Source organism: Rattus norvegicus, chromosome 12 (assembly GCF_036323735.1).
Source record: "Rattus norvegicus strain BN/NHsdMcwi chromosome 12, GRCr8, whole genome shotgun sequence".
NCBI classification, from domain to species: domain Eukaryota; kingdom Metazoa; phylum Chordata; class Mammalia; order Rodentia; family Muridae; genus Rattus; species Rattus norvegicus.
In genome coordinates this window covers 25,005,511-25,027,393 of record NC_086030.1, presented here as the reverse complement: position 1 = coordinate 25,027,393, position 21,883 = coordinate 25,005,511, and the positions used below count along the sequence as shown (strand labels likewise).

The 21,883-nt window shown below is 52.2% G+C and overlaps 2 protein-coding genes across 4 annotated transcripts; both read right to left on the bottom strand.

Annotated features, from left to right (window-relative positions):
* Positions 1-27: 27 nt before the first annotated feature.
* Positions 28-4,435, bottom strand: Trip6 (thyroid hormone receptor interactor 6). The gene is made up of 9 exons (NM_001127570.1): positions 4,178-4,435; positions 3,802-3,929; positions 3,582-3,707; positions 2,946-3,329; positions 2,254-2,347; positions 1,988-2,157; positions 788-966; positions 417-537; positions 28-295 (listed from the first exon to the last, which is right to left on the bottom strand). Exons 1-9 carry the CDS (start codon positions 4,284-4,286, stop codon positions 164-166), a joined length of 1,443 nt encoding a protein of 480 aa, NP_001121042.1. The 5' UTR covers positions 4,287-4,435; the 3' UTR covers positions 28-163.
* A 330-nt stretch (positions 4,436-4,765) lies between these two features.
* On the bottom strand, positions 4,766-21,653 carry Slc12a9 (solute carrier family 12, member 9). 3 transcript variants are annotated; one of them, NM_134405.2, is made up of 14 exons: positions 21,516-21,595; positions 20,536-20,758; positions 20,195-20,329; positions 18,980-19,111; positions 16,795-17,103; positions 16,110-16,217; positions 15,891-16,002; positions 15,021-15,178; positions 14,829-14,911; positions 13,119-13,243; positions 12,680-12,872; positions 12,212-12,386; positions 11,262-11,408; positions 4,766-6,046 (listed from the first exon to the last, which is right to left on the bottom strand). In NM_134405.2, the coding sequence occupies exons 2-14, from the start codon at positions 20,714-20,716 to the stop codon at positions 5,160-5,162; spliced, it is 2,745 nt and encodes a 914-aa protein (NP_599232.2). In that variant the 5' UTR covers positions 20,717-20,758; positions 21,516-21,595; the 3' UTR covers positions 4,766-5,159. The 3 variants fall into 3 exon arrangements, with proteins under 3 accessions (NP_599232.2, XP_038944977.1, XP_038944978.1); XM_039089049.2 differs by having other exon boundaries at positions 21,409-21,546; XM_039089050.2 differs by lacking the exons at positions 4,766-6,046; positions 11,262-11,408; positions 12,212-12,386; positions 12,680-12,872; positions 13,119-13,243 and adding an exon at positions 13,261-13,580 and having other exon boundaries at positions 21,516-21,653.
* Positions 21,654-21,883: the final 230 nt, after the last annotated feature.

Sequence of the window (21,883 nt, the reverse complement as noted above, 5' to 3'; positions counted from 1 at the left end):
ACTCTAATGAAAGAACAGACTTGCAAGAGCTTTTAAACACTCCACTGATTATTATTGCATGAAGGGAGGAAGAAGAGACAGCATTTGGTGCAAACACTAAGGGTAGATGTCAGGGGAGGTAACAGAGGGGGACTGAGATCCCAGCAGGTCCTTCTTAGAGCAGTCAACAGTCGGTGGTGACGGTGGCTGAGAGCTCTTGAATGCGCCAGGCACTACAAGCCTTGCACAAGATATGCCCATCCAGCGGGTAGCAGCCTTGACACTCTCCCTCAGAGGACAGCAGCAGCCCACACTCCTGTGAGGAGAAACAAAACCTCTATTAGTCTGAGAGCTCTTCTGTGACTTTTCCCACCGTGCTTTTCTCCCAGCCTCCCAGGCTCTGCAAAGCTCTTGCTCTTGCCCGGTGACCTCTTCACCTCACACTTGTAGCAGCCAATGTGGAAACTTCTATCCAGAGCAACAATTCTCACTGTCTCCTCCTGACCTGGCTCTGGCATGATGGCCCCACCACACACTGAGCACCGTGGGGCAAATTTCCTGCAGGGGAGGGGAACCAAAGAGGCTGTCAGATCCCTCCCTCCCAACCCCTCAAGAGGCTCATAATGGAGCCCAATAAGAGTGGAAGGGGCTGGGGGGTAGGAGGGTGTGTGAGAGAAGGATCTAAGAGATGTGTTTCGGTCTTGGGGAAGAAAGTAATGTCAAAAAAAAAAAAGAGAATGAAAAGATAGAAAAAGAAGAGGCAGACCCTGGGACATGAAGAGATAGGTCAGAGCAGGCATTCTGAGACCTGTGGAAATCTTCAATGCAGTGGATCTGGCTGGTGGCATCCACTGTGAAAGGGATGCCATCGAGGCCACGGTGGCACACCACACAGGTGAAGCAACCAGGATGGTAAGCCTTCCCCATAGCCCTCAGGATTCGGTCCAGGATGGGTTCAGAGCATGTGGAACATTTCTCCAGTGTGGCCTAATAGGAAAGAGGAAGGAAGGTCAGGGGGAAAAGCCACTCCAGCCAGGAAGGCGTACTCTCTGCCCAACCACGTGGTGTGTGTAGTTCCCCGCAGAGCATTCAGTGGAAGGTGGACTTAGCATTTCTGAGGTTTCATACGGGCACTGAAGCCTCTAGACAAGGAATCTGGTCTCCGCACACTTCCTCTTTCAGTGAGATGAGTCAGTAGTGCTTGCCTCTGAGGAATGCTGTGAGGCTTTTACAAATTACCTCAACTCTAAAATGCCTTCTAGCTGGGCACACATCTGGTTTCTCAGCTCTCGGAAGCCGAGGCAGGAAGACTGTAACTTCAGGACCAGCCTAGGCTACGTAGTGAGACTCGGTCTCAAAGGAAGGAAAGAAGGAAGGAGGGAGAAAGGGAAGGAGAGGTGGAGGAAAAGAGGGGAGGAAGGAGGGAAAGAGGGAAGGAGGGAAGGAGGGAAGGAAGGAAGGTGGCCACCCACTTAGACAGCACGAGCTGTTCCTCCTCTCCTTCAGCTCGTGTCCACATTTAACTCATTCCTTAATCTGGGGTTGTAGCTCAGTTGGTAAAGTGTTTGTCCGGCATGCAAGAGCCCTGGGTTCCATTCCTAACACCACAAAGAACAGATCTGGTGGCCCACACCTGGAATCCCCATACCCAAGGTCTTCCTTAGCTATAAATACCTAAGAGTTTCAGGCCAGCCTGGGACACACGACGTATTATCTCAAAACGACAAACAGGCAATCCAAGAAACAAAACGCAAAGTGTTCTTTTGGTTGATGGATCAATCGATCTTCGGAAACCTGTGCCTTGGGCTGGCTTCCAACCCGCTTCCGTAGCCCATGTTCTCCTCCAGACAGGCCTGAGCCACCATACTTAGTTCATTGTACCTCAGCTTGAATCTCCAGCTTCCAGGCCCACCCAGCTGAGTACCTGGCCCTCTCTTGGATAGAAACCTGCCTGTCAAATCTTGACACTCCCAATTTGGCAACACCCTCTCACAGCCCAACCGCTCACCACATAGCAGCTCTCACAATACGCCCGCCTCTCCACGGCATAGAAGTGCTGGCCTCGGAGCTGGGCCCGACAGGTAGAACACACGAAGCAACCAGTATGGAAGACACGGTCCAGGGCCACAACCCCAGCTCCATCACCAACCACATCGTCGCCACAGCCACCACACCGACCTGGGGACAGAGGGGAACAAGATCAGTCTCCACAGACCCAGGACACCGGATCCACTGTCCCCTCCCCGTCCCATCCTACCCAGCGGGTCAGCTCACCAAAGTACTCCCCACTGGGCGGGTGGTTCATGTCATGCACCAACTTCTTGGTCAGTCTCTCCAGCTCCTCCTCTGGAGGCTGGCTCAAGGGGCCCTACAGGGAGAAACAGGGCTTTGCAGTGCTGCTTCGACCTCACACACCGTAAGTAACCCACAAGCTCAGGAACCCTGAAATTTCCTCTGAGAATATCTCCCAGGCTGACAAGGGAAGGAAGCCCCTTCCCTTTGGACATCGTAATCCTTGACCTCTAAGTACCCTAAAACCACAACTGACTTATATTTATTTTTAAGAGCGTGTCTCATATGGCCTAGGCTGGCCTTGGACTCATTATGTAGCCAAATATCTTAATTTACTGATCCTCCTGCCTCTACCTCCCCCATGCTTTGTTTATACAGTGCTGGGTCTAGAACCTTGGGATTCCTACATAATAAAAAAGGACTCTACCGGGGTTGGGGATTTAGCTCAGTGGTAGAGCGCTTGCCTAGCAAACGCAAGGCCCTGGGTTTGGTCCCCAGCTCCGAAAAAAAGAAAAAAAAAAAAAAAAAAAAAAAAAAGGACTCTACCAACTCTCTACCAACTGAACTGCGTCTCCTAAAAACGGTATCTTAATCCCTCAGCCTCCACACCACCTAACCAACGGCCAGTTACCTACAATGACCAGGTACCACCGTGCCCACACCCCCTGGCTTACCTGAGGCTCATGCCCACCTCTTCTTCCTCCTCCTGCAGGGTTATGAACTCCAGCAGCTCCCTCCTTAACCCCTGGTCCTGGCTCTCGGTGGCTCCTATAGCCAGCTCCCCAGACTTCACCACGACCTGTCAGAGGAAAGTGGGGGCCTGGAAGAGGTCCAGAGGCCTGCGAAGCCCCCCGCCTGGGCAGTCCACAGCCTCTCACGGGTTGAGCCACCTTCACTTGAACAGGGAAAGCAGGACCAGCTGGAGTGCTCGCGGTAGCATAAGAGGCTGGAGTAGGTCCACCATAGGGAGATGCTGGGAGCATCGGGGCTGGAACAGCACCTCCGCTGGGTTTCAGGGAGCCTCCACGGTAAGCATGGGGTGGAGGAGCCTCAAAAGCCTGGGAAGACAAACAATGCACAAACAGTAAGGCCAGATCCAAGATCCATGCGCGCCAGGTGGAATCTCGGGAGCCATGACTTTTGTCAAGTTCCCATGGGTTAGGCCTAACAAGAAGGAAGTTCATGATTCCTTGAACCAGTTATTTATTAGTTGCAAAGAGGGTGGGCGGAGAGTGAAGAGGGCGGACTGAGGCTGAGAATCTACAAAAGAGAATCGGCTGACACAGGAGAGACAGAACACAGGAGATCACCTGTCTGTCTGGTCGCCTAGGTGCATGACTGCGACTCCCGTCCAGATCAGCCAGCATGCTGGTGAGCGAATCTATCTCAGCGTCCAGACTTCCAGGGTGGATGACTCCCCGGTCTGGAGGGAGCCCCTGAGACAGAGCCAAAACAGGAAGAACAAATACCGATCACAACCCCTACCTAGCCTTCTCTCACCTTGATCCTACCCTCACCTCCAATTCTCACCTGCAGGCGCTGGGCTGCTCCATGGGATCCCACCCAAGTAGGCCCCCGATCTTCCGGTACCCCCGGAGGCTGATAACATTGTTCAGGTGGGAGGGGGCAAAAGTTGACCCTGGGGTGAGGCTGGAGCGCTAAAGGGGGAGACGGGAGGTGAGAGCGGAGAAGGGTACCCTGGTTAAAGCCGCCTTTCTCAGGCAGCTCTCCTTCACGTACCTGGGAGTCTGGGGATGGACCAAGAGTTAGGGAAACTTGCACAAGAGCAAGGGACTCTGGCTTGGGGAAGGGACAGCAGGAAGCAGATAGGCAAGGAAGAAAAGGTTAAGGAAAGTGGCCAATGGCTCTTCTGCCACTCCCGGGTGTGGGAAAGGGGAACACTTACTTGCTCCATGGGCCGTTGGCGGACCCAGGGTTCCTCTGGGCAGCGCTCTCCCCTGAGGGACTCTGGAGGGCTCTGGCTGCTTCGGGGGAAGCCAGGTGGGCCCGGACATGGTCTGGAATAGGGTTGCTCCACTCCAGACAGAGGTCAGGACCCCCACAAGCCCAGCGGCCGGGCCCTTGAGCCCCTTCCCTCCCTTTCGGCCCCACGCCCCGTTTGGGACTCCAGCAAAGAAACTTTTTCTGGCTTTTTTTTTCTTCCCTTCCTCCCCAATTTTGGAGAGGACCACGCCCCCTGACGTCACCACATTCCTGGTGAGGGTCACGTGGTCCCCCAAGCCTTATTCTACGATTCTTCCTTTCTCTGGCCCCCTCCTGTTAAGTGAGGACCGCCCTCCTCCGGAGCCAAGCCTAGGGTGGGCTGCAGGCCTCTCCGAGAGGCTCTGGTCCAGCAATTCTCTCAGATCCCTGCCCCAGTCCTGCACGTGGCAGCCTCTTGGCCGGGACTCTGAAAGTCTCCACCCCCTCATAGATCTCTCCCTTCCCACCCGGCTCCCTCTCATCTACCCACCAGCAGTGCTCCACCAGCCCATAGTGTTTTGGTCTTTTATTTATGGTCAGTAGTTAGAAAAATAAAACAAAACACAAACATCACCACCCAAGGAAGTCGGGGAGAGGGAGGTGGTGCGTCTGTGGCCAGGATGGGGACACTGAGGTAGCCTAGAGTCACAGAAGAGACCAGCCCCTCTGGTCAAGGCACCAGTGAAGGAAGCGTAGGCAGACCAGGAACAGGGCCGCAATGTCCTCCCCTACAATGGGGCAGCCACCTAGAATTAGTGTACTATGTCCATTCGCCACCCAAAGGAGACCAGGGTCCCCTTAAAACATCATCAAAAGGGCAGGGCCCATTGGGGGCGGGGGAGGGCGTCCCTTGTTGAGAATGGGCCTGGGCCCTCTCTATCTATCCAACACTGTATGCACAGGCATCAGAGATCAGTACAGGTAACCGGAGTGACACCATGAATAAGAAGGGTGGGACCCAGATCACGGCTTAGGGTCTCCAGCAGTGCCAGGTATCTAGGGTAGCGGGCAGGATCAGCAGGAGGTCGAGGAAGATACAGGAAGGTAAGGGCTGTGGTGGGTCCCTCCTCTCCATCCCTTCCTTCTGGTCCCCCAGGGCCTCCTCCTGTGCCTCGTCCCTGCTGGGCACGCACCAGGGCATTGGCACTGCAAGCTAGAGCCTCTGCCTCTTCGTCTCCTCGACCACCATTCACAAAGTCCCCTTCCTCCTCCTCAGGCTCCCCAGCCTCAGCCCCTTCACCCCACACCACCTCTTGCACCTCTGCCCGGATCCTGAGTTGACTCAACAGGGCCCGGAGCCTTCCCTCTGCTGCCCCAGGAGCCTCTCTGGGCCCCAAGCACAGAAAGATCCGGAGCCGGGCACTGTGCCAGGCAGGCACCATGCTTAAGATGGTAGCCATCTGCAACAGAAAAAGGCCACAGACGTCCACGTATCCAGGTCCACCCCGGGGCCTCAACAGATTCAAGGGCCATACGTCCACATGATGTAGCTGAGCGCTGCTACCGGACCCCCGGCTTAGCCGCTCCGGGGGCAAAGCCCCACAAGCTCGGGCGAGAACCACATTCTTGTTCATCTTGAGAGCATCTGCCACGGTGGCCACGTAGTCCTGGGGACTGAGAGCCCTGGGGCTCCCAGGAGCCCGAGGTGGAGGGAACAGCGTGCTCAGGGCTGGCGACCCGCCCTCTCTGGTGCCCTCTGCAGGCTCAGAGAAGGCTGGGTCTGTTAGAAAATGGTCCTGGGGTGGGGCGTCATCATAAAAACCGAGCACCAACGTGTTGGGCTTCATACCGCCTAGGGGCAGAGAAGGGAGGCAGGAAGGAACAGAAATCAGGCTGAGGACTGAGTTTACACCACATAAAACTCGCCCACTCACACTTAGGTCAGCCATGAGGTATGACATCCTCCTTGGCTGAGGCCCTTACAGCAAACAGTATACACACGTTTGCACAATGAATTGGCTTTGCTAAAACACTTTCACATGCATTTATTTGACTATCTCTTGGAATAATCTCTTCCACTTTAAATAGATAAAGTTCACTTCAGGATGTCTTCCCCCCTTTGCAGGGAGTGGTACTGGAGAGTAAACCTCAATCACTAACAGCTATATTCCAAGCCCCATCTTAAATTTCCTTTAGGTTTTTGTTTGTTTGTTTATTTGTTTCAGAGGAAGGGGGGTCTGTTTGTTGACTTGCTTGATTGATTTTATCATTCTAAGGCAGGGTTTCATGATACAGCCCTGACTGGGCCGCAACTCACTATGTAGACCCAGTGAAGCACAAACTCATAGAAATCCACTTGCCTCGGTCTCCTGAGCACTGGGATTAAATGCACACACGCACGCACCCACTCACTCACTCACTCACAGTTTTTGATTTTCTAGACAAGGTCCCAGGCATCCTGGGCTTTCTTTGAACTCTAAGTGTCAGAAGGTAACCTTGAACTTCTGATCTTCCTACATCCTCCTCCAAGTGCTGGGATTCTAGGTACTCATCACCGCTGCCCCATGAAGTTCGCCGAGTGTTGGGAGGGAGCTCAGGGCTCTACCAATGAGCTCCAGCCCCAGCTCTGGGTTCTCCTAGTGCTAAGGTTGGCTGGCATCAACCACAGGCCTTAGGCAACACATCTTTTTCATGTCAGGAGAGGCCGTTTCAACCAGGCACGATGGCTCTAGCCCGTAACCCCAGCAACCAAGAGGCTGAAGCAGGAGGATGGCTCTAAGTTTGATGCCAGTCCAGGCTACTCAGTGAGTTCCACGCAGCTTAGGCTACAGAGCAAGACCTTGTCTCAACCAGAAAACAAACAAGCAAAACCCCAAAGATTCAAGTTGAACTCCACTGAGGAAATGAAATTTCTTCTATAGCCCACGCTGGCTTTGAACTTGCAGCCCTCCTGGAGTAGCTGGGAATACAGCCTGCATCACCAGGCCTGGGTGAAATAAAAATCAGAGAGCCTGACCATTCAAGTTCACGATGTCAATCTCCAGTGGAGACATCCCAGTCCTAGAAAGGGGAAGACTGGACGATAGGCTAGTCTTTACAGCTCTCTTCCTTCTACTTCTGCTCCAGGGACAGCGGCCTGGTACCCAGAGGAAGCAGAAAGCCTCTGGTTATCAGAGGCCACATCCTGGAGAAAGCACTCCTTTACCTCATTTGAACCCTGTGGTAACACTATGAGATAAGTAGTGTTCATTCTGCCCCTTTTAGAGATAAGGAACCAACCTCAGGCCCCACGCGATGAAGTCACCGGCCTAAAGCCTCAGGCCTGGAAGGGCCTGGCACGAAGGTGAGTGTCTGCTCATATTAGAGGCTATTCTCTAACCTTCCAGCTGGGCTTGAAGCAAGCTCAATGACCCAGATCTGTCTGAGAAGTCCCAGGAGGGCAGTCGATAAGTATGAGCCTCTCAAATTCCTGACCATAATCGCTGGAATTTTTCTTTTTTTTTTTTTCTTTTTTTTTTTTTTTGAGATCAGATTTTCCTTATGTTGCCCAGGCTGGCCCAGAACTCACCATACTACTGCCTCAGACAACTTCACTTCCAGGATATGGTAGCTCATGCCAGTAATCCCAGCACTCAAGCAGCAAAGACAGGGGCATCATGAGTTCAAATCCAGCCTAGACGATTTAGTAACTCCCCATCTAAAAACAACTTTTAATTGCTTTTTTCCCCTTCTTTTTTGAAACAAGGTCTTGCTGTGTACCTGGCTGACCTGTACCTCCCAAGTGTTGGGGTTAAAGGTGTGTGCCCCAATACCTGGTCTCTACCTTTATCATCATCACCATCATCACCATCACCACCATCACCACCATCATCACCATCACCATCACCACCACCACCATCACCAACACCACCATCATCACCATCATCACCATCATCACCATCATCACCATCAGCACCATCACCACCACCACCACCACCACCACTATCACCACCACCACCACCACCACCACCACCACCACCACCACCACCACCACCATCATCATCATGTTGTACATGGTGGGGGAGCATGTATGCCAAGGTATTCATGTGCAGATCAGAGGACAATTTTATGGGGCTAGTTCTCTCCTATCTTTATGTGGGTACCAAAAATTGAACTCAGGTTGTCACTTCATCAACAGAGCCATCTTGCCAGTCTTATTTTTTGAGTCAGGGTCTGACAGAATCAGCTCATCGCCTGACTGGCCCCAAGAGCCTCCCTGGCTCCATCTTCCCAATGCTGGCATTAGATGTGCCCAGAGGTACCCCGCTTTGACTTGGTGCTGGGGAACTGAACATAAGTCCTTCTACTTGCACAGCAACAGCTATACCTGGTAGGCCATTCCTCCAGACACACTTTTCCTTTCCACTGCAGTCATCTCCCTCTGGGTACGTTTCTCTAGGCTAATGGTCCCTTTGCAGAAGAAAAGCTAAGACCCTTGGGTGCTCCAGGGGTAAATGGTACTGAGTCATATCACAATCCTCTTAGCAGGAAGGAACTTCAGCTGACCCTACAAGCTAAACTAATCACCTGCCACCCTACACTCTACTAGAGCCCTCCCTGCTTTGCACCAAGCAGCGCGAAGTTCAATGCTTGTTAACCTTTGACCTGACAGCCTGCAGGTGGAGAGAGATGTGTTTGCTCAGATGACAGATACTAGTCTTGGGATCAGAGGTGCCTGGGGTACAAGGCTGCAGGCCCAGCCATGTGAGTCACACAGCTGGACTGCCTGCTGGTGTAGATGTGTGATCCTAGCTGTGTGGGAGGTTGAAGCACAAGGATCTAAAATTTAAGGTCTCCAGAGATAGTGGCACAGGCCTTTATTCTCAGCACTCAGGAGGCAGAGGCAGGCAGAGCCCTATGAGTCTACAGCCAAGGATACACAGAGAAACCCTGTCTCAACACCCCCCCCCCAAATAAAGCCTTTCAAATTCAAGGTCTTCCTGGGCAATTTAGTGATAGTCTTATCCAAAAAAAAAAAAAAAAAAAAAAAAGCTTAAATTAAGCTGAACTGTAAACTATTATTAGAATTAAAGTATTATTAAAACGCCTGCCTAGAATCCCCCAGGGAGGGGCTGGGAGTATGGCTCAGTGGTAGAGCCCCTGCCTAACTTAAGCAAAGTCTATGTTTAATCCAGAGACATACAGGCACACACGTGCGCACGATGAACAGGAAGAGTCACAGATCTGGCAATACTCCACTTATCTGAAAGCATCACTCTCATACAACCTCAGCATCCTTTGTGACACAGGGACCCCACACTCCTCCTTCCTGGCTACCCTGATTGTTTGTTGGTAGTAGGGTCTGGCTGTAAAGCCCAGGCTGGCCTGGAATTCTTGCCTCTGACTCCCAAGTGCTAGGAATGCAGGCATAAGTCATTACCCTGGCCTCCCTACTTCAGAGCCTTTCCAGGCCTTACTCAGTTGACTGACCACATCAGTATTCAGTGGTTTTGCTTTCTCTGAATTCTGGTGGTTAGCAACCATCTAGTTTATCTGTGGATAGCCACTCCTAACTTGCTGGATCTCACACACTAAGCAAGGTTAAGCCTAGTTAGCATTTGGGTGGGAGAAATTCTGTTTTAGTGGACAGTCTAAGCCTCAAACAATTTTCCAAAATATTCTCCAGAGCCCAAATGGTCTCTAAGTTTTGCTTTAAGAAAAGGGGAGAGAGGGCTGGAGAGATGGCTCAGCCGTTAAAGGCTAGGCTCACAACCAAAAATATAAGAAAAGGGGAGAGAGCAGAGGACAGTGCTCAGCTTATAGAGTTCTTAGCCAGCATGCAAAAAGTCCTGGGTTCCATTCCCAGCACCTTATAAAGTGGGCATAGTATTGCATGCCTGTAATCCCGAGCAAGAGGATATGTAGTTCAAGGTCAAACTTGGCAACAGTGTGAGTTCCAAGTCAGCCTGAGCTCCACTGGACCTTAGCTAAAAACAAAACAAAACAAAACAAAACTGGGCTCAGCACGATGGATCAGTGGGTTAGGGATGTTTGTGGCTAATCCTGATGATCTGGGTTCAAGCTCTAATAATCACATGGTAGAGGGAGAGAACTGACTCCTAAAGTAGTCTTCTGACCTCTGCTCATGTACTGTGGGATGCTTATACATACACACACACAGGAACGCACACACACACACACACACACAAACACATGCATACCACAAACACACACACCACACACACATACACACAACACATATGGATTCTATACACACATATGCACAGCACACACACATGTATACCACACACACATATACACACCACACATACATGCACATCACACACACTTACACACCACACACACACGTACACATCACATACACATGCACACCACACACACACACATACATACACACACCACACACATACACACATACCACACACACATGCACACACAAACACCACACACTACACACACATGCACACCACACACACACATACACACCACATACACATGCACACCACACACACATGCACACCACACACACATGCACACCACACACACATATACACCACACTCACATGCACACCACACTCACACATACACACCACACACACATATGCACACCACACTCACACACACACACACCACATACCACACACACACAAACACATGCACGGTTAAATGTAATTTTTGTTTGTTTTGTTTTGTTGAGACAGGGTTTCTCTGTGTAGCCCTGGCAGTCATAGAACTCACTCTGTAGACCAGGCTGGCCTGGGACTTAGAGATCCAACTGTCTCTACCTTTCAAGTGCTAGGATTAAAGGCATGTGCTATAGCCATCCAGCTAAATGTAACTATTTTAATCCAACCACAACGTCATGCCCTGCCTGTGCCATATCTCCAGTCAGACAATGTGGCCACTGTCAGACGGTCTACTCCTGTTATCTTTGGCTATTGTCTTATCTGCACTATATAGTGAGCTCCCTTTGCAATCTACAATCTAGTGGATTCCAGAGGGGAAGGGTGCAGAGATAGAAGGGGACACTCAGGGAGCCTAAGGACAGCAAGAGAGGAGCAGCTCACCAAGACCAGAGATCCGTAGAAGATGCTGAGCCCCCTGCCGCACAGAGGGTGATAAGGTGAGATCCACGAAGGCCTTCACTTGGGCAAGGTCCACCAGGCTCAGCCATGCGCCATACTGCGGTTGCACAGGGTCTGATGGTAAGGAGTCTGCAGAGAAAGTAAAGGAGGCAGGTGATGCCAGTCATAGTGACACATACCTCACCCCAGTGCTCCGGGGACTAAGGCAGGAAGGTGATAAATTCAAGGTCAGCCTGGACTTCACAGAGAGAACCTACCTCACAAAAACAAGGGCTGGCAATATAGGTCGGTAGTGAAATGTTTGCCTAGCATGTGCAAGGTACTGGGTTCAATCCTCAGTAGTTGAAAAACAGGAGAGATAGAGAGAGACAGAGAGACAGAAAGGCAAAGAGAGAGACAGAAAGGCAAAGAGAGACAGCGAAAGACAGAGACAGAGACAGGGGTAGGGGTAACAAATATTGGCCAAGCTCATTTATTCTTACTAGAGTTGGGACTTTATTTCAAATCAGTAAAGCCCCTGCCTAGTATCCCCCAGTGAGGGCTGGGGGCGTGGCTCAGTGGTAGAGCACCTGCCTAGAATCCCCCAGTGAGAGACTGGGGGTGTGGCTCAGTGGTAGAGCCCCTGCCTAGATCCCCCAGTGAGGGGCTGGGGGCATGGCTCAGTAGTAGAGCCCCTGCCTAGAATCCCCCAGTGAGGGGCTGGGGGCATGGCTCAGTGGTAGAGCACCTACCTAGAATCCCCCAGTGAGGGGCTGGGGGCATGGCTCAGGGGTAGAGCCCCTGCCTAGCATTCCCCAGTGAAGAGCTACATACTGGGTTATTTAAATCATTTACTAGTTCCTAGAGTTCAAAGCCTGCATGAGCCTCAACAGAAACAAGAGGTGTCTGAGACAGAGGAGAGGAGATCAAGAGAAAACAAGAAAGTCACTTACCAAGGTCTCCCAGAGTGACATGGCCCAGCACATAGAGTCCCCCCTTCTTTAACTGGTTGGCCAAGCGCAGCAGAGGCAGGGCACCCCGAGGGTTTCCCACCAGGAGCAGCAGCTGAGGCCGCCAGAACTTCACGTGCTCCTTGCGGACATCCAGGCGGAGCAAGTACTTCCGTACCTGAGAAGCAGGAGGAGATGGGCAGAAAGAGGGGGAGGAGGAGGAGGGGGAAGAGGAGAAGGTAGAGAAGAAGGAAGAGGAGGAGGAGAAGGAGGAGGAGGAGGAGGGGGAGGAGGAGGAGGAGGGGAGGAGGAGGGGGAGGAGGAGGGAGAGGAGGAGGAGGGGGAGGAGGGAGGGGAGGAGGAAGACCAGCGAACAGTTACCATTCAGTTCTTCTCAGAAACACCAACCCCAGGGGTGGGAGCAGGAAGCTTCCCAAGACTACCACCCACCCTTCCTCAAGGGTCCCCAACCTGGTGGAAAAGCAAGGCTTGGCTGACATAGCCCCAACTGCTGGGTCCTCCTCGAGCGGTGAGAAGGGCGGAAAGCAGGCCCATGAGAAGAAGGGACCCACCGGCGGCCCCGGGACTGATGAGGAACATCATCAGCAGGCAGGAGGCCACCCCAAGCAGGCAGGTGTGCCAGGAGAACAAGCTGAAGGTGGGGCTGGGATGGGCAGACAGAAAGAGGGTAAAGCACTCAGGTCTGCCCCGCCCCCAGCACTTGCCTGTCACTCACTCCAGCCTGCAGCCCCGCCCCCTTGAGACGCCATCCTTCCTATTCATCCCCCCCCCCCCGCTCCTCCTCCTCCCCCTCCTCCTCCTCCTCCTCTGTCCCCACCTCCTCCTCCCCTTCTTCCTCCCCCTCCTCTTCCTCCTCCTCCTCATTCTCTAAGGCATCTTTATTTCTCACCGGAAGTTAGGGGCCGAAGCCCACTCCAGACTCAGGCAAGACAGGTCTACCGCAGCATAGGCTACCAAGTAGAAGACAGTGACCACAGCAGCCAATGTATTCAGCTTCCCAGCCAGCAGCACCAGCTTGGAAAGTGTCAAGACATAAGCATTAATCCAAAGTGCCCATTCAAGGGCTGGCCAGCCGGCTCAGTGGAGAAAGCCGTTTCCTGACGACCTGAATTCAATCCCTGGGGTTCACACACTGGAGGGAGAAAATCGATCCTCCTGAGGTGTCCTCAGACCTCTACACACATGCATGCACATATGCACACTCAAGTTTGGGCACCTGTGTGCACACACAGGAAGAAATGGGAGGGATGAGACCAGGTGTGGTGGCCCACGTCTTCAATCCCAGGAGTTCCCAAGTCTGGGAGCTTGTTACATAGCAAGTTCCAGGATGGTTAGGGTTGCAGAGTAAGACCTTGTTTCAAAAACAAAAAGAACACAAAAAACTTTGCTATTGCAAAGCTGGGGACATCGTTCTGCACTCAGATTGCTTGCCTAGCACTTACAAGGCCCTGGGACCAATCCCCAGCACCACACACGACAGGCAAGGTATGGTAGTGCATACCTGTATCCCAGTACTCACAAGGTTGAGGCCAGCCTGAGATATGCAAGCATGCAAGACCAAACTTATCCCCAAATTCCATATATAGATATAGATATAGATATCTGCAATATCGTGTACCCAAAGAGGTGCCAAGGAACTCTATATAAAGCCAGATTACCCACACGATGTTCCACAAAATGCCAGTGTCCCCCAAGAAAGGTCAACGTACACTGTGAAATGCCAGTGCATTCCCAGAACTCAGGATGTGAGGCAAGAGTTGTAGGCCAGCCTGGGCTACACAGTGAGTGTAAGGCTAGCCTGGGCTATACAGAAAGACCCTGTCTCAAAAGTAAAACAAATAGATGAAGGGTGGAGGATAAAACTCAGTGGGTAGAGGGCTCGGTATGTGTAAGATATTAGATTTGATCCCTCAGACTGCAAAGTAAAATTAATAAATTAATTGAAGCCAGGCACATCTTTAATCCCAGCACTCGGGAAGCAGAAGCAGGCAGGTCTTTATGAGTTCTAGGCTATTCTGGGCAGCCAGGGCTGCAAAATGAGATAGTCTCAACATAAATAAAAGGAAATGCCAGGGCACCAAAAGGGTGTGCCAGTCTGTCTGTCTGTCTGTCTGTCTGTCTGTCTCTCTCTCGTCTGTGTGTGTTTGTCTGTGTGTGTCACTGTGTGTGTATATGTGTGTGTGTCTGTGTGTCTATCGCTGTGTGTGTGTATATGTGTGTGTGTCTGTGTGTCTATCGCTGTATGGGTGTCTGTGTGTATATGTTTTGTTTTTATGAGACAAGGTCTTGCTCTGATTGGCTAGCCTGGCTCACACTTGTTACAGTCCGTGTACCCCTTGCCTCCTGATTACGTGTTAGGATTATGTCTTGGACTACCCATTTTATGTTATTTATTTAATTTCAGGCAGGGTCCTATTGTGCAACTCAGGTTGGCCTCAATGTTTCAATGCACTCCCTCATCTCCACCTCCAAATCGGGACTGCAGGTATACGCCACTATCCTGGCCCACGTCCGCATTTTCATTCTGATCCAGACCTAAGATGGTTTCTGAGTCAGATAGCTAAGAGTGGAAGTCAGGCCAGCTCCAGGGAACACTCACCTGCACCAGGCCCCAGGAATAAAGGACAGCGCCCCAGGGGTTACCCCCTCCAGATACCACCTTGGCTGGTGCCAAGATGACACCTGTAAAAACAGAAACACAGCAGACACATCAGTCTGGGCCTAAAGGGGATGGAGACAGACCCAGGAGGACATGCCCAGAGCAGCTCGGCAGACCCAGAGGGCACCACACCGAAGAGGTCATCCTGGGCAAGGGCGTGCAGGATCCTGGAGGCACCGATGAGAGAGCTCATGGAGGCTGAGAGGGCCGTGGCGTAGATGCCGATCAGCACGAGTGGGGGCCACAAGCTGATGTCACGGAAGAAGCCATAGTCTCCCTGAAGCAGGGCTCTAGCCAGGAGGGAAGGAAGGAGGAAGGGCTGCTGTCTCAAGGTCCTCGTAAGAAAAGGTCCTTGTGACATTGTGTTGCTAGACCTAGGTCCTAGAAGGGGCCTTGTAATCCTAACACTCAGGAAATGGAGACAGGAAGATCTCAGGTTCTGGACCAGCCTCAGCTATGTACAGGGCGGTGATTTTCAACCTTCCAGGCAATGGTGGGGCAGAGCCAGGAGGATCTCTGTGAGTTTGAGGCCAGCTTGGTCTACATAGTTCCTGGTCAGCCAGGGCTACGCAGAGAAACTCTGCCTCAAAAAACAAACAAATAAAAATAAGAAATGAGGGGAGGAGGGATACCTGATACCTTCCTTCTCTCTCTCTCTCTCTCTCTCTCTCTCTCTCTCTCTCTCACACACACACACACACACACACACACACACACACACACACACACACTTTTCTTTTCAGACAGGGTTTCTCTGTGTAGCCCTGGTTCTCCAGGAACTCACTCTGTAGACCAGGTTGGCCTTGAACTCAGAGACCCACCTCCCCTGCCTCAGGAATGCTGGGATTAAAGGTGTGCACCACCAGCACCAATGGGAGAAGCTATGTTCACCTGTCCCTCCAGCCCGACACCTTACTGGCCAACCTGTGGTAACCCAGCATACCATCTTGTTCCAACACACCCAACCTTAACAAGAGTCTATCACCTCCCACCACCTTGTACCTGTCACAAGTGAAGCTGGAGAGGAAGAAGAGCAGGATGTAGATGAAGAAGGTATAGGCGACTGCGATGATTGTGCCCAAAGGAATTGCCCGGCTGGGGTCCTTCAGCTCCCCTGGAGGAGCAGGAGCAGAGAGAGAGGCCAGCCTTCAGTCATACCCACCTCTCCTGCCAGCAGCGTTACCACACCCCCAGACCACACCCCCAAGAGCGGACTCTCACCTGACATGTTGGCCCCAGCCATGATGCCAGTGCAGCCGTTGAAGAGGACAGCAAAGACACTGGCAAACGTCATCATGGCCCCTGTGGTGTAGTCCTCAGCATAGCCGGCTGTGGGGCGGGGCACGGGGGATCAGTATTCCTACCCGGATTCACCCACCCGGCTCAGAGTACCTGCAGGTCTTGTTGGTGCCTTCCCCAGCCCAAAATCAAGGTTAGGTCTCCCTTCTCCACCCTTAGTCGGTTTCTTCCTTTGTTTCATGACAGGGCCGCATTGGATCCCAGGCTGGCCTCAAACCCATTGTGAAGCCAACTGTGACAGCAAACTTGCGATGCTCTCGCCCCCGCTTCCTGAGGGCTGGGATTACCCGCATGCACCACTTTGAGTGGCTTCTGCGGTACTGGGAGTAGAATCCAGGGCTTTGTGTACGCTAGGCAAGTAGTGCTAGTTTTTAAGACTTATTTGCATATTTTATCATGGGGCTGGGGACAGGGCAGGCCACGTGTGTGCAGGTGCTCCAGGAGGCTTGCGAATGACGTCATATCCCCTGAGGAAGCTGGAGCTATGACCTGCCCTACCGGGGTGCTGGGCACTCCTAACTGCTGAAGCATCTCCCCGGCCCCTCCTCCAGGGATTCTAAGGCCCATCTCTCACACAAGGCCCCTGGCACTCCAGTGTTCAACTCACCACCTAAGTTGTCCTTTAGGGTGCTTCCGTTGAACCCCGTGAAGTGGCCATGCCGGGGTGGCACGGAGGAACCATTGGTGCCTGGTCGAGGAGCCAGCGTGATATTCCTGGGTCCCACCGCCACGAAGCTGACCAGCACGGAGGCCAGGGAGCCAGAAACCAGCAAGAACGTAAGAAAGGAAGCTCGGGCGTAGAGACCAGCTCCCAGAGCGCACACACCACCCACGAGGCCCAGCAGAAGGGAGCCGTAGAGCAGATTCCAGCCATAACCCTGGGGTAGAACCTTAATCCCACTGGAACCTGTGACATCTGGAGAGAGGCAGGATTGAGTTAAAAGCTGTGGACCGGGAGATGCCCGGCCCCAACTATGACCCCGTCCACCCACCTGTTACTAGAGATCTCATTTATCCTATATCGCTTTTCAGGAAAGCCCAGCATCATTGACCTCCCTGGTGGGGACCAATCCTGCTAATCAGGCTGGTCTCTCTGACTAGAACCAGGCATGTCCAATCTTTTGACTTTGCAACATGACTTTGTCCTTGATAAATCCTGCTCCCCAAAGAGAACTTCCCAAAGTGTGTGTGTGTGTGTGTGTGTGTGTGTGTGTGTATGTATATATATATATATATATATATATATATATATATATATATATATTAAAAAGTCTCAATGGCTCGGGAGGCAATGCACCTGTTGCCAAGTCTAACAAACCGAGTTCAATGCCCCAGACCGACCGACACCGGACAAGAAAAAAAGCAATTCTCACAAGCTGTCTTCTGACCTCCACAGGAAGGCCATGGTATACACACACACACACACACACACACACACACACAATCTGTACCTGTAGTTCAGTTGGTAGAGGGCTTGCTTAGCATAATAAAGGCCTGGGTTTCATTCCCAGCATCCACATTAAAACCAGTCATGGTGCCACATGCTAACTATTGGGAGGTGGAGACAGGAGACTCAGAAGTTCAATGTTATCTTCAGGATGGTTTGAGATATACAAGCCTTTTTCTTTTGAGACAGGGTCTCACTGTGTAGTCCTGCTGTCCTGGAACTCATTCTGTAGACCAGGCCGGCCTCGAGCTCACCAAAATCCGCCTCTCTCTGCCTCCCAAGTACTGAGATGAAAGAAAGGTGTGTGCTACCACTGCCTATCAGAAGAGCCACTTCTAATGGGGATCTTGGAGGTAGGAAGATAAGACTTTTTAATCTGGACCACACTCTCCGCTGGCAGCCTATATAAAGGACATGGGTGAAGGATTCTCTCTCTCTCTCTCTCTCTCTCTCTCTCTCTCTCTCTCTCTCTGCCTGCTTCTTCTCATCCTCGCTAGCAAGTCCACTCCTTCACTGGCAGTAAAGCTTACCTCCTCGGGATTCTGGTTTACACTGAAGAGCAGCTGAGACACCCAGCCTCACAGACTGAACAACTACTGATTCTTGGCTCTTCCACTCATAGGCAGCCATTGTTGAGCCAGAGCCTGTAAGTCACTCAAATAAACCCCATATATACATATATGTGCACATAGATACGCTGCCTCCTAAATGCTAGGACGAAAGGCTCGCACCACCATGCCTGGCTTAGGAGTTATTTCTGACTTTTCTAAATCACTGTGCTCAAGGAGAGAACTGACTCCACAAAGTTATCCCGTGACCTCCACACTCAAGCCACAGTAGGTGTGTGTCCCCCTATCATACACACAGCAATAAAAACAAATTAGTGGATATTTATAAGTAAATGAACAAAGGAAAGAGCAACAAGGGGAGATAGCCAACACTGACCTTTGGCCTCTAGAGAGGCATACTCGAGCAGGCTCACCTACACATGCACACATCACACATGCACACATGCACACATCCCACATGTATACTCCACCCACGCCCACCCCCAAAACAGAAAGAAGAGAGAAAAGTATGCACATCTTAAAAAAGAACCTAGTATTTGAGGCAAACTTAAAATTTTGTGTTGGGGGCTTTCATAGCTATCTTCGGCCACATGTGGCCAGAGGGCTGCAGGTTGGACATGCCTGGGGACAGTAAGTTCCCCCGGGGATGGAGACAAGCACTCGGCTGCCCATACATCTGAGAAGAGTCAGCGGGCACGTCTTGGGAGACATGATCTCACAATCCCAGACCCCGAGAAGCCCAGCAGCACCCAGCCCAGGTTGGGAGGAACACACACCAGCCCCGAAGACATCCAGGATAGATTCCACCAGTCCCAGCAGGGACACAGCACAGCCACAGACGTTAGCCAGGTAGAACATGAGGCCGATGCTGCCACCCACCTCCGGCCCCAGAGTCCTGCTGATCATAACTAAAAGTGGAAGCAGGGGTTGAGCGTTAAGGGAAAAGAAACCAAAATGGAGGAAGGGGCCCTAAGTCCTGGCAACTTCACTTCAGGTTTTCTGCAAGCATCAGCTCAGTCGCCAGCAATGGTGCGCCTAAGTCCCGTATCCCTTCGAGAATGATGAGAATACACAACCTGCCCCATTTCCCCACTCCTGTCAGGCAAGCTCTCTACCCTTGGCCCTTCCCCCACTCTCCCCTTACTCTTTATTTTGCTTGATTGTCTTTTGGGTTTTATTTCATGTAAACTGGTGTTTTGCCTGCATGTGTATCTGTGTGAGGGTGGCAGAGTATCTGGAACTGGAGGTACAGACGCTTGTGAGCCGCCATGTGGGTGCTGAGAATTGAACTCAGGACCCCCGCAAGAGCAGCCATCGCTCTTAACCGCTGAGCCATCTCTCCAGCTGCCTGCCACTCTGTGTGTTTTTTGATACAAGGTCTCAATTAGCCCTGGTGGTTTCCAACTCACTATGGGTTGGATGACCTGGAACTCCTCATCCTCCTGCCTCCACCCCTCAGTGCTAGAATTAGAGGTGCGTATTATCACCCACCGTGCTCCACTCTTGATTTTTTTTGATTTTGAGACAAGGTCTCCATTTGTGGCCCAGGCTGGCCTCAAATTCGTTCTGTAGCCCAGGGTACTCTTGTGCTTTTAATCCTCCTGCTTCTATCTCCCAGGTATCTAGGGTGCGAGGCCTGCATTTCCACACCCAGCATCTACTTTCCTCATCTGTAGAATGATTATCACTGGGTGTTTCTGTGGTTGTGGTTGTCAGAGTGGGGGAAAGAACTGGGGATGGAACCCCAAACTTCATGCATGCTAGGCAAGCACTCTACCACTGAGCTACATACATTCTCTGCACTTAAAAATGTTAACTGCTATCACTGTCAGGAGACCAGACATGAAGACAAGAGTGCTGGTCACCTTTACCTTCGACCCCCTGTTCATTAGCATTTGGCCTACATTCAGACAGAAGACATTGGCCTCTTCCCCTCCTGAACCTTGGAGGACAGAACAACCCAGCCCCAGCCCATCTAGGTTTGAGGATACAGTAGGCTCCGCCCCCTCTCACAGCTCCATTGGTGGCAATGGCACACACTGAGAGGACTGTCAGTGCCAGAATGACGTAGGCAACCAGGAGCATGGCCAAGGCCTGCAACAGCCCAGCATGGCCCACCACGAACCCTAAACAGGGGGACAAAAGCAGGTCACAAGGGATGGTTGGTTACAGTCTTCTTTCCCTACCCCCATCCCACTGGGCAGCAGAGTCCTACAGCAGAGCCACACAGGAGGCCACAAGGGGTCTTGTCCTTCTACCCTCCATCTGCCCACATGCACTAGGGTTCATCCGTGGCCTCAGCCCCTTCCTAGTAATTCTTCCCTCTACTCACCAATTCTTAGAAACACGACTATACTAAACATGGACAGGACCGTGGGCACCACCACACCCAGGAAGGTGGAGAGCTTGCGGGCTGATGCCACTCCAGATCCTCCGGCTCCATTGGGAGGGAAGGCAGCCCCCTCTTCCCCCAGAAGCCGGTAGGCCAAAAGAGGGGAGTTCTCACTGGCCATAGCTGAGCGCCAGCAGAGGAAGCCACAAAAGGGCTAGGTGACCTGTAAAAAGAGGTTTTAGTGACTGGATAGCAATTCCACAGAACCTCTCCCCCTAAACAAAACCCCAATTAAACACTCAGAGCTTCCTCAAAAGGAGAATTACAAAGAACGGACACACACACACCCACACACATACACACAGGGCACAGAAACTCAGAACTATCCTAGCCACTTCCCCACACTCTCAGACTCTGGTGTTTAAGTAATCAGGGCCACTTTCAGATCTTAGGGACCGTGCCGTCCTCCGACACTGAAACTAGGGGTAGCAGTGGCTCTGCGAAAGGGACACAGATTCCCCCTGTCAAATAGGTCTCTCCTTAAGTGGCAACAAGAGGGGAAGAAGCTCTCCCCAAAGGGAAGTTAGCTACTACCAGTAAACACCTCCTCCCAAGCCCTAAGCTGCACCTCTCGGTACCCCCAGTACAGCAGCTCACACATGGGCAACAAGAAACTTTCAAACCTCTCAAAGCTCCACCCTCCATCACACCTGTCCCTCACCCCATCTCAGTCCTGACCAGATTTTTCTAATCTCTACAATGAGCCCTCCAAACTCTATCAATCCAAACAGAGCCATCGATTGTCCAAACACAAACGCAGGCCGCCTGGCATCACGCCACATAGGGTCCCCAGGGTCCTCCTCCCCCACCCACCGGCTCTTGTCCACTTGCTCCAGTAACTGGATGCCTAGGGGGCCAGGCATCTGGTTCCGGACGGCCAAGCGCACCCTGCAGTTGGATGCGGCAGGGTGCTCACTCACCACCCTAGAAATGAAGCTGCTCCGGTGTGATCCCAACGCGCCTGGGGTGGGCTCCGCTATGTACGGAGGGGGCGAGGGAGCCGGAAAAAGCAAGCGGGCTACCGGGATGTCAGGCCCGGAGCCTGCCCTCCCTAGCAAGGCGTCCCATTGGTCCGGATTCAAGCCCCGCCCCAAAGGTGTGGTCTACGCACAAGCCCCGCCCACACTCTCCTAAGCTGCCTGTGCTTACCAAACTCTTCCACGTGCGTCTGGGGTGTCTTCTGCAACGTAGTGGGTCACGATCCTCAGAGTCTCCCGTGACCGACAGACTAGCATATGCCCAAGGTGCGGGTCTGACTGCAACCCGAGCTCCGAGGCGTCCCCAGGAG